Raw genomic sequence first — 17,341 nt, 5'->3', positions numbered from 1 at the left:
ACTGACATGTTCACTGACTCTTTCAGAGTTGTAATAGATACCAAAAGCAGGATTTCCCTTTGCAGAAACCTTGCTGATTTTTTCCACTTATGTGCCTATCCATTTGCTTTTCTGTGGTTTGGGTTTTTTTTTTCTAATATGGAAATGAAACGCCCTGGTCTGTAACTCCCCAGTCATCCTCTGCAGCCCTCTTAAAAAGTGATATTGCATCTGCCACCTTCTGTTGCTCTGGTACCAGTCTGACACGAGCAAGAAGTTACACTCCACAGTAACTAGGCATGCAATTTAATATCTGAGCTCCTTTAAAATCACTGGGTGAACACCGTCTGATCCTGCTGATATATCGCTGTTCATTTTATTGACTTCTGGCCCTTCAGCTGAGACCATTTCTCCAACTCATCACTTCCAGATAAAAGCTCTAGTGTGAAAACCCTCCCAAGCCCTTCCACAGTGAGCACTGCCACAGGTAATATAGTTTTCCAGTACCAAACTTATATTCTCTGAGTACTTCTGTTCTGTATCTATCGTCTGCAGACCCTGCAGTCTCCATGGCACGTTTTCTGTTTCTGATGTCTTTTATTATTGTTTTTTAATGCATCTGGCCTGGTATTACTCATCTTTCTTCTTTTCTTGCCCTCCTTATAATTTTGCAATTATTTTTTCTGAGTTCTTTTCAATGTTTCCAATTTGGATGCATTTTCTGTGTTTTGAACAGTAGTATTTTATTTATAATTACTTCTTGTGCTTTGCTGATTCTTCTTCTGGCCTTCCCATTCCCAAAAAGATGTTCCACTCATGCACATCGTGGTCACTATCACACCATTATTTTCCAAAGGTAACATTTTGTTCCTGGTCCTGTGTGCTGTTCATGGTTGCATGGCTTCTCCTACTGTGATGTCTGACTGCCCAAGAAACAAAAATTAGAGCACAGCATGACATTTCCCCACTTTGTGGAAGCAGCCAGTAACTGGAGTTTTCCATGACCGCTGTGCTTTCTGCCTTACAGCCTCACTGGTGTCTTGTAGCATGTCATATGTCATTCTGGCTTCATGGCTGGTGCCGTCATGAGGGTTTTGGCTTCTATGACAGTAGTCTTTGATGACTCTGGCGTGCTAGGGAGGGATGGGATCCACCTGTCCAGAAGAGGTAAGGGAATCTTTGGCAGGCTGGGCAACTTGGTGAGGTGGGTTTTAGACTGAAGGACATTGCGGGGCAAGGTCCAATGTGACAACACTTACATCATTGCAATCAACTGGGGAATAAGCCAGGCCAACCAGAACAGTGACAAATGTTCCTCAGCTGCCTCTTGACATGAGAATCATATCAGAAGACCAACCACCTCAAGTGTATGTATGCCAATGCACGCAGCCTGGGGAACAAACAGAAGGAACTGGAGCTCCACGCCAAGTCATAAAGTTGTCATATAAGAATAACTGAAACATGGTGGGACAACTTACATGACTGGAGGATTGTGATGGATGGCTATAGTCTGTTTTCTAAACACAGGTGATGATGAAGAGGAAGAGCAGTCACGTTCTGTGTAAAGGAGAACCTTGAATGCACAGAAGTCAACTACAACAATTGTGGAAGCCCTATCGAATGCTTCTGGGTCAAGATCAGTGGGGTCATCTCCAAGGGGGATCTTAAACTAAGCATCTGCTACCAACCTCCAAACTAAGACTGTATGCCAATGAAGCAATATTTGGGTCACTTAAGCAACCTTTGGGTCAAAAGAACCTGGTTCTTATGGGTGACTTCAACTACCCAGGCATTTGTTGGAACAACAATACAGCTGCTCACATGTCATCTGTCAAGTTCCTGGAATGCGTAGAGGACTGCTTCCTCATACAAATGTTAGATGTGCCAACCAGGAACAAGGCACTACTGGACTTGCCACTCAAAAACCAAGAAGACCTGATTTGTAATATCTCAGATAGGGAAAGCCTTGGCTGCAGTGATCACAACGTTGTGGAGTTCAGAATCCTGCTGAGCACACTGAAGGTTAGTACTAACACAAAGGTTTTAGATTTTAGAAGAGCAAACTTCAGCTCACTCAGAGCTCAGTTGGGAGGGATTCCATGGGAAGCTTCCATGGAGGAAGAAGGAGCTAATGAGTGCTGGGAGTTTTTCAAGAATGCTCTCCTGGAAGCACAAAAACAGTTCATCCCCTTTAAAGGTGAAGGAAGGAGGTGGAGCAAGATTAACTGTGAGCTTCTGAGTCTGCTCAAAACCAAAAGAAAAGTGTCCCAGAGTTGGAAAAGCAGATGAATACCCATTGAGAACTACAAGGTCATTGCCAGGGCATGCAAAGATGCAGTTAGAAAAGCAAAAGCTCAGCTTGAATTGAAATTGGCCAGAGATGTCAAAAACTACAAGAAAGAGTTCTTCAGGTACATAAACAACAAGCAGAAACAGAAGGAAAATATTGTCTCCCTGTTAAACAGGAGAGGTGAATTAGTCACCAACAACACTGAAAAGGCAGAGATTCTCAGCACCTTCTTCACCTCTGTCTTTACCAGCACTGTTGGGCCCCAGGCCCTGGGAGCAACAGTCCAGGTTGATGCAAACACAGACCCACTACCAGTAAAGGAAGAGCTGGTATGTGAACTAGTAAAGGAGCTTGACCCCTACAAATCGATGGGCCCTGACAATATCCACCCAAGGGTGTTAAGAGAGCTGGCCAACATTGTTGCGAGGCCTCTCTCTATAATCTTTGAGAAGTTGTGGAGATTGGCGGATGTCCCAGAGGAAGGCTAATGTCACCCCCATCTACAAGAAGGGTTTAAAGTAGGATCCAGGAAATTATAGGCCCATCAGTCTTACTTCAGTCCCTGGGAAAGTTATGGAACAAATCCTCCTGGGGGCTCTCACAAGTCAAATGAAGCCCGTGATTGGGAAAAGCTGTCACAGGTTCACAAATGGCAAATTGTGCTTGACAAACCCAATCACCTTCTACAACAAAGTGACCTGCTCGGTTGATGTGGGGTGAGCGGTGGATGTTGTCTACCTGGATTTCTCCAAGGCTTTTGATACAGTTTCCCACAGCCTCCTCCTAGAGAAGCTGTTATGATGAGTTATGATCTAGACATGCGGTCTGTGCTTGTCAGCCAGTGGGGAACTGGCTGACAGGCTGCCCCCAGACAGTGGTGGTAAATAGCTCCTTTTCAAACTGGCAACCTGTCACAAGTGGGGTCCCCCAGGGATCAATATTGAGCCCAATTGTTTAATATCCTCATAAATTACCTGGATGATGATCAAAAGTACCCTGACAAAGTTTGCTGATGAACAAAACTGAGCGGGGAGGTGGACAGTTTGGAAGGGAGAGCCACCCTGCAGGAAGACCTGGATAAGCTGGAAGAGAGTGCTAACAAGAACCTTATGAAGTTCAACAAGGACAAATGTAAGGTCTTGCACCTGGGAAAACTAATTCAGGAGTGCAGCACAGGCTGGGATTGAACTGGCCAGGGAGCAGCTCTGTGGAAAGGGACCTGGGGGTCCTGGTGAACAACAAGCTCAATATGAGTGAACAGTGTGCTGCAGGGGCAGAGAAAGCCAACAGGATGCTGGGTTGCATCTACAAGGGCATCACCAGCAGAGATAAAGAAGTCGTTATCCCACTCTACTCAGTACTTGCCAGGCCACACCTGGAATACTGTGTTCAGTTTTGGTCCTCGCTATACAAAAAAGATGTGGACAGACTGAAGAGGGTCCAGAGAAGGGCCACAAAGATGATCAAGGACTGGGAAACATGCCATGAGGAAAGGCTAAGAGAATTGGGTTTGTTCATCCCTGAGAAAAGAAGGTTTAGGGGAGACCTTATCGCCACATTCCAGTATTTATTCCTATATAAAGGGTGGCTACAAAGAACATGGAGACTCTCTTTTTACAAGGAGTCACATGGAAAAGATGAGAGGTAATGGGTGCAACTTAATCCTAGGGAGATTCTAATCGGACACAAGAGGAAAATTTTTCACAATGAGAACAACCAGCCATTGGAATAATCTCCCCAGAGAAGTGGTGGATTCCCCAACATTGGACATTTTTAAGGTTCGACTGGACAGTGTGCTAGGCTATCTTGTCTAGACCGTGTGTTTGCCATGAAAGGTGGGACCAGACGATCCTTGAGGTCCCTTCCAACCTGGTATTCTATGATTCTGTGATTCTACGATATTCTGGTTGACAGTGTAGTCCTAATGGCATTTTTCCTATTTTTGAAATGTCAGAATAGAGGCGTACTATCTTATTTTTTGGAACAGTTAGTTTGTTTTTCTGAAGCTTTTTTTGATGTATGCTGCCCCTTCCTTATTGATATCTGGTATTTGCATTATCGCCGTGTCCTACTAGTTGTCACCCAGTCGCCACCTCTCTTATAGGCCAGTTCTGATTAAAAACCAGATGTTCCAGTCTACTCAACCTCATTTTGTAATTGCTAATATTTTAAGGCGGGGCGGGGGGGAGTATGTTTACCTTTGGTCTTGGTCTGATTATGGCTAAATAGGCCTTTATTTGTTGAAATTGCTGCTTGTTGTGTTTCACATTTGAATTTTGTTGACTTCCGTCCTGTTCTTTATCAGAGGACACTGTACAGTATGAATTTACATCTAGGAGATGAGCGCTACAGCTTTGGGGCTGGCTGTTTATGCAGACAAGCTTTTCCCAAGCCTGTGAGAGAGTTGTCAGTCCTTTCTGTGCTGAGGAGAGTACAGCATCAGACTGCAACAGGAGCATGACTGTAGTGCAACAGGTGGGAGTTCCCACTTATTATCACAGGAGACTTTATTTAGCCTCACTGTGACATGGAGTTGACTGTATCTTATCGAATATTTCAGGTTAATCTTTTTGCTGATGCACAAGTGAAAATGCAGTTCAAGTACCCAGAGGTATAGTTAAGTAGGGAAGTACCCTGGGCTGAAAAAAAAAGGCACCTAAGAGTTAGTGTTTTCAACGCTTATTATCTTCTGAGTTTGCTTAGTTTTAAACCATTTAAAAAAAAAATAAAAAAAAAATATTTGAAGTCCTACCAGGAAAGTAAAATTAAATTCATTGAAAAAAAATATATTAAACTCAGTTCATTTTTATTACTTATTTTGTTCATAGCCCAATAAATTTTAGAACCTAGAAATTCAAAGGTATAGTTTAAAATACAGCCATAGATTTAAAATGTGAAGCTTACTTCTTCCAAATCTTACATTCATCAAAGTGTCAGTTAATATAGTTTAAAAAATATAGGATATAAGATTTCTTATAAGGAAATTATTCTATTCTAAACTGGGTGAAAGATCTAAAACTATTTCTAGCGCGTCACTTCCAGGTGATGCTGGAACAGCCTTTTGCAGGGAGCAGATCAGAACTGGGGAAACGCAAAGGAGCTGATCCTTGTCTGATATAACTGGGCCCAGCTCCGCTGAAGTCCGTTGGGGAAATGGCTTGCAGCACGCAGAAGCAGACCTTTCCTAACCTAGTCGAAAGGCTCAGGTTAATCCTACTGAAACTGCCAGTCAACCGTGAAACTGCACCGCAGGTATTAAAAAAATTATGTCCTTGCTTTCAGATATGCCAACAGATGTCTGTGGACAAGAAGCTGAACAGCAAAATGGTCGAGTACTGCAGGGAAGAAAGGTACATGCAAAATCCATTCTAGATTATTTATTGCTCAGCTTGTTCCATAGTTTTGACTAAGGAATTGGGTTGCTCCTGCTAGATGTTTTGGAGGCTGCATCTAGGCCAGTCTGTCACAGAAATGTGCAAGACAAAAGTTATGCCAAATGCATGTAAAAATCTGCAGATTTCCACGAGCAGAAAGTAGCATCTTCTCCAGGAGTCCTTCTCCCAAGGCACGTCTCCACAAGGGTTTAAGTCCCTCCTAAGAAACTATTAGATGCCTATGTCACTGTGAACATCCTGAGCCCGTCGATTTGATCTTCAGGTCATCTGAGCCACACTTATTCCAGGCCTTCGTAGACATGGGCAGAGACAGCAGTGCAGAGCAGATGCGAACAGGGTATGACGTTGTTGCGGTACATCATGTACCACTCTGGCCATCAGGCAAAGAGATAAAAGCCACTGCCTGCCTCCCAAGAGGGCCGAGGTGAAACACAAGGAAAACACTTGGAATCAAAAACCAGCTCTGTCTGATCTTCTGGGTACACGAAGAGACATATATACAAAGCCAATTGATCATGGCATATCTAAACACCCTTCTGGACCCTGCTGTACAAGCTGTAGTAAAAGGAAGTACGGGCCTACGTTTAGCTAACAACTGCTGCCAAAACCAAATTATTACTCATCTCCCTCATCCACCCGCTATAGTGAAGAACTGGCAAGTACAAGTGCAATACAGCATGCACACTAGCACAAACTGACCGTCTCCATTCATTTTGCACTAATTTATGCTTCTTTGTACTCTCACACGGATCGGTCCAGTGCGAGTCGAGATAGCGTTAGTTGATAAGCATAATGGAGCCTGCTTGAAAATGCTGTCATCTCTCTTTAGAAGCTGACAGCTGAACTGTTAAGCTAAGAGGTCAGAGTTGATTGGCTTGAGCACCAGCTGTATACGGCCCTGGGAAATGCGCCAAAGGCTTTTCCAGCTCAGACCTGCAAGATGCTAATCTGTGGGTAAACCCTCTGCACAAGGGGCAAACCAGCTCAGCTGTGTAGGTGAAGAATGATTTAGGAGCCCCCGCAATGGCATCACAAGGTGTCAGCAGCTGTCAGTCTTCTTGATCCCTCCTAGCTTATTGCAGCACTAAAATATAGATAATTATCGCGCAAAGTTCTTCTTGAATTGCAAGGGTGTCTATAGCCTTTGGGACACTTCCAAATACAGTCATATAAATAGAACCATGCTGGACTTGCTATGTAGCAAGGAAGTTATTTATGCTTAACATTTTCTCAGTTTGGTCCAGAGAAAGCTTATATGCATATACAGAAATGCTGTCTTGATAAGGCTGAGAATCTTGGGGTTTGCCTTTCCATTTTCTTCACCATCTGTGTCATCTACTGAGCGCGCACACACACACACACACTCACACACAGAGCTTACACAGTTTGCAAATTATTCCACAGAAAACCGAATTTTGGGTGAATTCGGGGGGAAAAAAAGAATGTCACCAAGAAATGGTTTGTAATCAACACGCTTAGATACGCAGCACATGTGGTTCCTCAGTGTCAATCACTTTCTTTTCCATTCTCCTCTGTCTCTCATTGCATCACAGTTTCCTACCTTGTGACTTGGAGGTGATGCGTCGTGACAACGGTTGGTTATGGCACACAGGATAGAGAACCTGCCTGACCTGGGCAATAAAGGAGAAAGAGGGCACAAGCCACACTGTCTACAGCTGCAATGACATTATTCAAAAGCAAAATGGACATAGGTGGTTTTCAAGCACGGTGTTTGCCTTACACAAATTTTAGTTCTCCTTGAGAAAAAACCCGCTCTTATGGCAAAAAAAATAGAAACCTGTTTCAACTGAAAATGCTTCTGGTTGATAGAAGCATATTGATAAACTCCTTTGAACAATTTTCTAATATTTGGCCAAAGTTTCAAATCTTGTGCATAAAATTTGGTTTCTAAGTTGGTAGCCAGGCACAAAAACTAGTGGTCTGATTTTTCCCCAAAGCATGTTGAGCATCCTGTGTCTCTAGTTTCTGTTGAGTGAAGTGCTGACTGCTTAGCAATTCTGAATTACCAGGCCTAGAGCCAAACTTTTGAAATCTGAACATCTAAAATTAGGTAGCGACGGTCTGATCCAAAGCCCAGTAAAGTGAACGGAAAGGCCACCGCTGAACTTCTGGTTCTGGGTGAGGTTAATTCATCTATACTTAGATGCCAGAATGAAAATTGCCTTGTTCAGGTCATGTCAAAGTCATGAGCAACCACCGTTTTTCTTCTTGTTGCCAGTTCCCAAGGTGCTCACGGAGCGCCTGTAACAAAGTAGGTGGGATGGGAGAGGAAACAGGGTAAGTATAGTGTCATCTTGGTAATGTTCTCCATGAGCAGCTGCGTTCATGTCCTGTGCACACTACATATAAAACTTATAGCAGGTCAAATGTTGATATATATGCATATAAATATATATATATATTAAAACCCACCATATATATACATATATTTAAAAAAAACCCCACCTTAAAACAAAAATAAAAGAGAGCTTGCGTAATAAATACTTTTCATGGTACATCATTCATAATGTGTTAGGGGCCACGAAGAAGGGATAGAAGTCTGCAGCTTAAAACAGGTATGGGTTATTAAAATGATATAAAGTATGTAAATGTATGTATGGAAAGATGTAAAGTAAAGATACAGAACTCAAAGGAGTGGCTGACAGGCCAGAGTTTTGTCCTGCTCAACAGGCTGGGCTAACAGGAACCTCTTGAAGTTCAACAGAAGGAAATGCCAAGTTCTGCCCCTGGGGAGGAATAATGCCAGGCACGAAGACAGGCTGGGGACAACCAGCTGGAAAGCAGCTCTGCAGAAGACCTGGGGCTCATTGTGGGCACTAAGCTGGCCATGAGCCAGCAATGGGCCCCTGCGTCAGAAGCCAAACAGCCTCCTGGGCTGCATCAGGCAGAGCATTGCCAGCAGATCGAGGGAGGTGATCCTTCTCCTGTGCTCAGCACTGGTGAGACATGTCTGGAGTGCTGTGTCCAGTGCTGGGCTCCCCAGTACAAGAGAGAAGCAGACACACTGGCCCAGCAAAGGGCCATGAAGATGATGAAGGGACCGGAGCATCTGACATACGAGAAAAGGCTGAGGGAGGTGGGACTGACCAGCCCGTAGAAGAGAAGGCTCAGGGGGATCTTACCAATGTGTGTAAATAGCTGATGGGAGGGAATAAAGAAGACAGAGCCAGACTCTCTTCATGGTGCCCAGTGACAAGACAAGAGGTAATGGGCACAAACTGAAATGCAGGAACTGCATTTAAACATAAGAAAAAGCTTTTTTACTGTGAGAATGGTCAAGCACTGGAACAGTTTGCCCAGGGAGACTGGAGGAGCTACTTACTCTGAAGTACAGTTTTAATAAAACTTTTGCCTAAAATAATTTTACTGATAAACTAAAGACAAATCACTGCCAGCCCAGAAGTCCTCTGGTGTTCTCAATCTCCTTTACACTGCAAAGGGCTGGAAAAAGCTGGTAACACACATCACCAGAGAGCCACCTCTCCTCCAGGGCCTCTTTGGCAAGAAGGAAGATAATGGATAGAGTTTGAGACTCAACGATCACACCAAACATCTACATTAAGATCCCTCAAACTGGGAAATTTTGTCTTTATGTGTGTATCTGGCTGATGCTCTTTGGCTCTAATGTGCCTGCGCACCTGCACAGCTTTGGCTTTTCACGGCATCTGGCACTAACAGTTGAATTGCCTTTTTTTCAGTTCTAAGCAAAAGACTTAGGCAAATAACTTATATCATTCAAAATCTGCTTAAAAAATTATAAAACTATGAAACTAAGAACCACTTAGACTGATATTCTCACTTCTTTGGGGTGCCTTACCTTAATCATATTGTCAAAGTCAGGTCTGTGTCTACTCTCCAAAAGACTGATGGCTAAAAGTTGTGGATGGCCCAAGCTCTCCAAGGCAGTTTCTCTTCCCATCTGAAAATTGCTAGGATCACCTTGAGCTGTTGCTGAACCACTTCCGGTCAGAGAGTGAAGCCCACACCTCTATTTTTTCCATTGCTCGCCTGAGATGATTCCTAATGTGTCGATTTGCTCATGACATTGCTCTCCCTGGGCAATGGCCGTGTGCTCTGGGACTGGCAGAAAAGCCTCAGCCCTGCCAGGTGGGACCGATGCACAGCCATGAGGTGCCCTGTGAAAGCTGTGATGCACTAGAGGCTCTGAAAATCTATTTTTAAGCCACAGGGAAGGTCTGATAATGCTGGATGAAGATACCGTGTTCAGTTGGGGTAGGGAGTCACAGCTGGTGAAAGACGAGAATCTTTCATACTGAATTATCAAGTATTTACCATATTTAAAAATAGATTTTTCCATGTCCTTCTCCAGCCACTGCTGCGTGTCTCAGCCAAGCTTACGAACACAAACTGACCGTGTAAATTAGTGAAAATATACCAGCATCTGGTGGGCTGCAGAGACAGGCTGTGTCCACCGCTGGCAAAAGTTCATTTCACTGTCTCGGTTTTTCTTGAGAACTGGAACTGCTGGAACTGCTGGAAGGAGGTTTGCTCAGCCGCAGCCAGAAGTAAACAGGAGGTGATTTTTGTCATTGCACTGGAGTGGGGATGGCTTGACTGGGAGGATGAGTGGCACCAGCTGCAGCGGGGGTGGCTGCAACCCCAGACGGACAGCACAAGTGACACGGGTCAGCGGATCATTTATTAGTGATCTTTAAGCAACACACACACTTAACAAGTGGTGCTACCCCAACGTTTACTGCCTTTCCTTAAAGCCCAGGCCCGAGTGCCCGCTGTCACGGCCAGCACCGCTCCACCTCAACTCTCCGGTGACCAGCCTTGGGTAACTCAGCACAGCCCCACCGCGCTGCCCGCTCCTTGCAGGCTCCTGGAGGGGAAGGGGACCTGTCTCAGCAGCGTGGCACACACCAAACTGCCTTCCCACAGAGAGCTCTGTTTTGTAGAAGACACTGATTCCCTGAAGCCATTAAAAGAACAGATGGGGAATGCCTAGGAGGAGTTTAATTACTGATTTCACAAACCCAGGGACACTTCAAGCCGGCTCGAGATTTTTTAGCAGGCGACGACACCGTCGCAGCGACGCAGACACACTCGCACCTCGTCCTGCTGAGGCCGAGGGCGGCTGTGCCCAGGGGACCAGAGGGACTGCCACCCGGGCAAGGCTGGCGGCAGGGATGTGGCGCCAGCGGGTGCCTACGCCTGCCACCGACCTGGGCTCATCGCTCCAGGCACTGCTCCAAGCATAGCTTGGCCAAAAATAGGATCATGGGAATCCCTGCCCGAAACCCAGCTTCAGAAAGTGCAATTATTGACAATGCCTGAGTGGGACAGAGGTTCTTTGAAGTCCACGATCACAGAACCAACAGCGCATGTCACCCTGGACAGAAAAGTGACCTGCACAGCTCATTCATGTGGCTACACATCTATTAACCCACAGGATTTCCACTCTGCAGCAATTTTTTTTTTAAAGTACAAATAAAAGTCCATGTGGGAAGAACAAGCAAACCAGCAGCCTCACTGAGCACACCGTACCACGGTTATCGTCAGGTCTCTCAGTGACCAGCAGTCAGGCCAGGAGCGGGATAAGGAATGCTACAAAAAATGGTTTTACATGTTTTTTATTTAAGTGAAATGAGCAAGTGAAAGCAGAGGTTTCACATTCCTTTCTGCTAAGACAGTTTGTGCCAAGCAAGTTTGTGCCTCTTAACGCTGGCTAAGTCAGACGGTTACATTGCATACTGCAGTTTTATACCCTCGAGAACCTAACATTGACACTAAACAAGCCGGCATGGCGGGCGGGGGGCTACGGCATTCACAGGAACTACTGTAGGAGACAGCACATAAAACAGTTCCTAAGGATCTTGCATTTTACATTTTACAGCTGGATCACTGCAGAATAAAATAATTACACCATCATAGACCCATCACAGACATTAGCACGGGCAACAAGTATGAGAGAGTAAAAAAAATTCACATCTTCAATTGACTGAAAGCTAATCACAGCGGGGTGCTGGGGGTGTTACTTGTGTCTGCTGAGACACGCACCTAAATCACCTCCCAGAGTTTCTGATTGTCTTTTACTCCTGGTAAGACTTCACAAGGAGCCACATGAGCAATACAGTAATCAGGACAATCATGAAGTTGAGGAAAAGTTCTTGTGTGGACCGCTCCATTTTTCGGGAGTAATCAGGGGAAAGCAGAGGTCAGCAGGTAGAGCAAGGGGAAAACTTCAGTGACTTGCTGGGAGCGTCCTTGAGCTCAACCTTCAGGTCACGGTCTCTTTTAAGAAAAAAGAGAAATATGTGAAGAACAGATGCATGAAGGTGGCAGGTTCAGCAGAGCTATTTATAGTGGTGTAAATAAATGTTGTTTCAGTGGCTAGAAGTTAGTATGCACTGGGGACGCTAAAAAGTAAAAGCTGTCTCTGGCAGCTTATCACCTTCTTTGATTTCCAGCATTTGACAAGGAGCATTCTCAGTGTCACCCCAAAATACACCGTGCAGGGGTGAGCAGTCCTTGGAAACTAGTGCTGCTTTGTACAAGCATTTTCAAATAAATAATGTCCAAGCCCCATTTATTACTTTCAACAGCTAGATATTGTAAATATACTACTGTTCAGAGTTCTTTAAAGTCCTATATTTGTTTGTGTATTTTCATTTTTTTAAAGGAACTAGGTCCGAACTATTCTTTTATAAAGAAAGACTAATAAATCTGAATTATTTATTTTCCCACTAAACGTAAAGAGGGAACCTAAGGTTAGACATTTTCATTTCTGAAGAGCTTCATAAATTTTGTGAGTTAATTCTACAGATGAAATGACATTTTATCATGCTTCTCCTGACTTGCCTGCACTTTCAAGCTGCTATAGATCTCTTACTACAGAAATCTCATTCAAGTCGTATTTGAAAACTTTTCTGTGGGTTATAGTTTTTATTTACTTTATTTACAGCAAGTTTTGAATTTTATATGTTTTTGGAGTTCCTGCAGAGAAATAAGAACACTTTATCATGAATATCATGCACTAGTCCATCTGTATGCCCTGTAAATAAAACAAAAACCTTTAAACATTAAATGAGGCATAAACTCTAGACAAAGAATTTCAGACACACAACTAAAATCTCAGCAGAGAAACCAGATTAGGCTGGAACACCTGTGGTGCAAACAAGACAAGCCGTGGGACCATACCAGCATGAAGACACAGAGTTTAAATAGAAACTGCTTTAGTTTGCAGATAAAATATTAAAAGCCCAGTGCATGCAGTTAACAAATTCCTACATTCCTAAGTTGTTTTGCCAGCCTCCTACATCCTTGGATGAGAGAAAATCTGACCTAATAAGTAAGCCAAGTTTTTTACCTTGAGGAGGTAAATGGAGCCCAGTGGTTCTGCCTCTGAACTTTGGGTCACTGCAGATATTATTTCCCTCCAAGCTTCTGCCTATCTCCCACTCGGTCTGGATGCCCCGTCCCTGTGTGGGAACTAAAGTAGGCTGAGGGAGGAGAGCAACAAGTGCATTGGCAACCCAGGTGCTGACATCACCCCCAAAATATTTTAAAAGGGCTAAGCCGGGCTTCAGGATTTGGTTAAGGCTGTTTATGCAGTGGGCTCTGTGGGCTGGTTTCCTTCTTTTAGTTCTTCTGACACGGTGCTGTGCTAAGAGCAGAACTGCGTGCAGCCCTTGGGACTCAACGGGATTTTACGAGAATTTCTTGTTGGTGTCTTCATGCCCAATGTTGGGAAAGGAAGAGGAAAGAAAGAGCCACTTGCAGAAGTCTGTGTGCAGATTTCAGCACCTCTCAAGACGTTCTCCAGGGTATGGTGCCCTGTCTACACAGTCACCTTCTTAAGTACAGTACAGCTGTTACTGTCCTATATACCCATAGTCCCCACAGCCTCTCAAGTTCATATGCATTTAAAAGAAAGTTAACAGGAACAAAATAGTCTTTGCATTTAAATATAGACTACTGAAATCCAGGATCATTTACTGGATAGAGGAGTTTGGGACGAGGAGGTCTCAAAAGCACAATCCATTGCTTTAAAAAGCCGCTGACTCACCTGCGTGCTCTTCCCTCATCAATTTTCAATGCTGATGTTAATGCTCCTCCTGCCTGAGCACGGACTCCTCCTTGGCTGAAGAGGATGCCCAGATCCTTGCTGCGGGAATGACTTGCTTTGCCTCGAGGTTCATGTCAGGAATCAGTGTCTGGGGAGCAAGACAGAACTGTCAGACACAGTTTAGTGGTGGACTTGGCAGTGTTAGGTTTACAGTTGGACTCGACAATCCTTTCCAAAGGTCTTTTCCAACCTGAATGATTCTATGATTTTATGATACAGAGAAGTATTTCTGCCACCCTGCAGCGTTTCTTTCCCAGAAAGCACACTGCTCTGTGGCCTACATAGCAGTAATCCCCACATCATCCTATCTTTGCCCAAGGCACTGCTAGAACTTGCTATATACATAAACAAAAAGAAATGGCTATTTGTTTCCTTTAAAACAGTTGAAAGAGAGCCACAGCAGAGCAGGCTGGACTGAACCGGGAGCAGACTCTGCCGGCTTTGTGCTGCCGTGGGTTTCCTCCCACTCAGAGCCTTTTGCTTCAGGTGAATGATACGAGTATTTCCACTGAAGTCAGAGGGGTCACTTCTGCAGCACGGTGCTGCCAGATGAGCATGAGGATCCTGATCAGGTTTAAGTGTGTAAGGCTATCCACAACGCCGGCCTTATTCTCGCTGCCAAACACCACATGATATGTGGTACGCAGACTATTTACTGATTCCGATGCCTTTTGTATTTATATTCAGGCATGCTGGGAGGCAGCGTAGTTCAAGTTATCCAAGCTTGCTGTGACAGTCCACCTCCACCAGCTCCCAGGTTTCACCCTTTGGACCAGCACCGACGCTCACGTCACGGTGCGATGCCCCCAGTGAGAGAGGCCGGCTGGCTGGAAACCAACACGATGAAAAACACAACAAAACAAATAGCTGCGCGTAACCAGGGGGGTGGAGGGGAGGGTTGCTTGTGCTTTGCTGGACAATCTCTCTAAATAGACTCCCCACGCAATCACTGGAGGTAGAAGGGGGACCAGAACTGTAGAAATCTTCCCTTTCGTTGGCCTAACTGCCTTGCCACTGCCCTCCTAGACACACAGGCAGTGGGTTCACACAAGCCAACATGCTGCATGGGAGTCCTGGGATTTGGGAAATCCAGATTCAGAATGCTCCCCCTCCACCCAAGGGAAGCAGGGTGTATGTCTGCCATGAACCTACCTTAGGCTATTCCCTTCCCCGGCATGTTCTGAAGCATAAATCTCTGGATTTCTTATGCAATGGCTAATCCACTTCCCCTTGAATCACATAAATATCCACCAGGAAAAGGATGAAACCTTTGAGTGCCATTGATCCTAATTAGTTAATGTTACACGTCAGTGCCCAAATATTCCACTTGGGCTCTGCATCTTGGAGATCTATTCCTCCCCAGGTGCAGCACCCCAGGTGCTGCACCTGGGGAGGAATAACCCCATGCACCAGTACAATTTGGGGGCTGACCTGCTGGAGAGCAGCTCAGCTGAAAGAGACCTGGGAGTCCTGGTGGACAACAGGATGACCATGAGCCAGCAATGTGCCCTCGTGGCCAAAAAGGCCAATGGCATCCTGGGGTGCATCAAGAAGAGTGCGGCCAGCAGGTCGAGGGAGGTCATCCTCCCCCTCTACTCTGCCTTGGTGAGGCTGCATCTGGAGTACTGGGTCCAGTTCTGGGCTCCCTGGTTCAAGAAGGACAGGGAACTGCTGGAGAGGGTGCAGCAGAGAGCTACCAAGATGATTAGGGGACTGGAACACCTCTCTTATGAAGAAAGGCTGCGGGATTTGGGTCTCTTCAGTCTGGAAGAAAGACAGCTGAGGGGGGATCTTATCAACACTTATAAATACTTAAAGGGTGGGTGTCAGGAGGATGGGGCCAGGCTCTTTTCAGTGGTGCCCGGCGACAGGACAAGAGGTAATGGGCACAAACTTGAGCATAGGAAGTTCCACCTAAATATGAGGAGGAACTTCTTTCCTTTGAGGGTGGCAGAGCACTGGAACAGGCTGCCCAGAGAGGTGGTGGAGTCTCCAACTCTGGGGACATTCAAAACCCGCCTGGATGCGTTCCTGTGCAACCTGCTCTAGGTGACCCTGCTCTGGCAGGGGGTTGGACTAGATGATCTCCAGAGGTCCCTTCCAACCCTATGATTCTATGATTCTATGATCTTGGGGTTTATTTTGCTCTCTGCCAACAGAAAACCCAAAACATGTCTTTCTTTAACTGAAACCCCACAGCTCTGGTCCCCAGGCCTGTATCTGCACTTGCACACCGACAGGGAGCCCCTTCCTGCTCTGTCCCAGCTCACCTCCTTCATCTTGGACTTCATCCATGACAGCTGGAAAACTTTCCTTCTTCAAAGTAGGGAAATAGTGCTATATACACGATAAACACACTAACTCCTGCATACCCTTCCTTTCTCTCTAGAGGCATAGATGTTTCCCTCATTTTTGTGTTGAGGATCTTACAGGAGACCATGGAAAAGCATATAGAATCGCAAGAATTCATTAGTGGACCAGAACAAAGGTTCATCTAACCCAACACACAGGCCAGTAGGGGAATCCAGGGAAAGGATATAGAAATAAAGAAAATGTAACCTGATCTTTGCCTGGCTATCCTCAAATTTCTGCAATTCAGGCTATTGGGATTGCTAGATTGGGACTATAAACAAGGTTGGGTTTACGGCTCCCTCTTGCTCGTACTGTCAGAGTGTCCCTTCAATACAAAGGTCTGTTCCTGCTGCTGTGGTAGCTCATCCCATGAATAGTTCTAGACCAGGCAACTTGTTCATAGTTCAGCTTCTGTACACAACATCCTGCATACTTTTAGCATTTCAAAAATGAAATAGCAAAATCAAATATTCCATACAGCAGAGCAAGTAACTTTCTTCAACCTATCAGCTATTTGAAGGCAGTTCATTTGCTAGAACTGAGACCAACTAGCTAAGAACCACTTTTTGATTGACAGAGCTGGTCCCTAGTAACTTTAGAAGAGGCAAACTATGTTACATTTACTTTTGATGTTGTCTGACAGAATATATATGTACACACACACAAAAACTTGTGAAAAAAAAAAAGGACTTAGCACTGAACAGTGGGTACCAATAAACACGCCGGAGCTGTGGAATGTGCTCGGACGTTAAGTATAAATTCAACAGTGTCTGAACATCTGACTTCAATATGCCGTAGATTAGAGTCTGCAGTTGCCGGAGGCTGAAACCTCTGACCCACCCCAACAAACTGTACTCCTGCTGTTTATGAACAAAGAGCCCAAAGACCTTAAAGGCCGTATCTTTAAAAGGATGGTTTATTTAACCAAGTGATTTAATACTGATGAGGAAAGTAGAAAGAACAAGAAGAGAAGAATGAACTAAATGGGTTTACTTGGAATACTAACCCAGAGGTTTAGATACCATGCTGAGTATTTTTCTTGTTGGCACTTTTATTTTTTCTTCTTTTTTCTGACAGATCTGGATGTTCTCATCTTTCACGTGGCCTGTGCCAAAGCTCCCTCTTCATGCCTTGCATACTCAAACTTAAGGCTCTAGTCTATATTTAAAGTTGCCGTGAGTATCTCAAGTTCTTCCCAGCCTACTAATCAAG

At 44.9% G+C, this 17,341-nt stretch overlaps 1 protein-coding gene across 1 annotated transcript; it reads right to left on the bottom strand.

The window, feature by feature from the left end:
• Window positions 1–11,591: 11,591 nt before the first annotated feature.
• SLN (sarcolipin) lies at window positions 11,592–13,152 on the bottom strand. The gene is made up of 2 exons (XM_074570229.1): window positions 13,019–13,152; window positions 11,592–11,943 (listed from the first exon to the last, which is right to left on the bottom strand). Exon 2 carries the CDS (start codon window positions 11,835–11,837, stop codon window positions 11,742–11,744), a length of 96 nt encoding a protein of 31 aa, XP_074426330.1. The 5' UTR covers window positions 11,838–11,943; window positions 13,019–13,152; the 3' UTR covers window positions 11,592–11,741.
• Window positions 13,153–17,341: the final 4,189 nt, after the last annotated feature.

This window comes from Larus michahellis, chromosome 1 (genome assembly GCF_964199755.1).
Source record: "Larus michahellis chromosome 1, bLarMic1.1, whole genome shotgun sequence".
NCBI lineage: Eukaryota > Metazoa > Chordata > Aves > Charadriiformes > Laridae > Larus > Larus michahellis.
The sequence above is the reverse complement of the archived record's forward strand: the minus strand, read 5'-3'. Positions and strand labels throughout refer to the sequence as shown.

Excerpts from the sequence above, each read along its gene's own strand:
- SLN (XM_074570229.1), bottom strand. The coding sequence starts at position 11,837 with ATGGAGCGGTCCACACAAGAACTTTTCCTCAACTTCATGATTGTCCTG.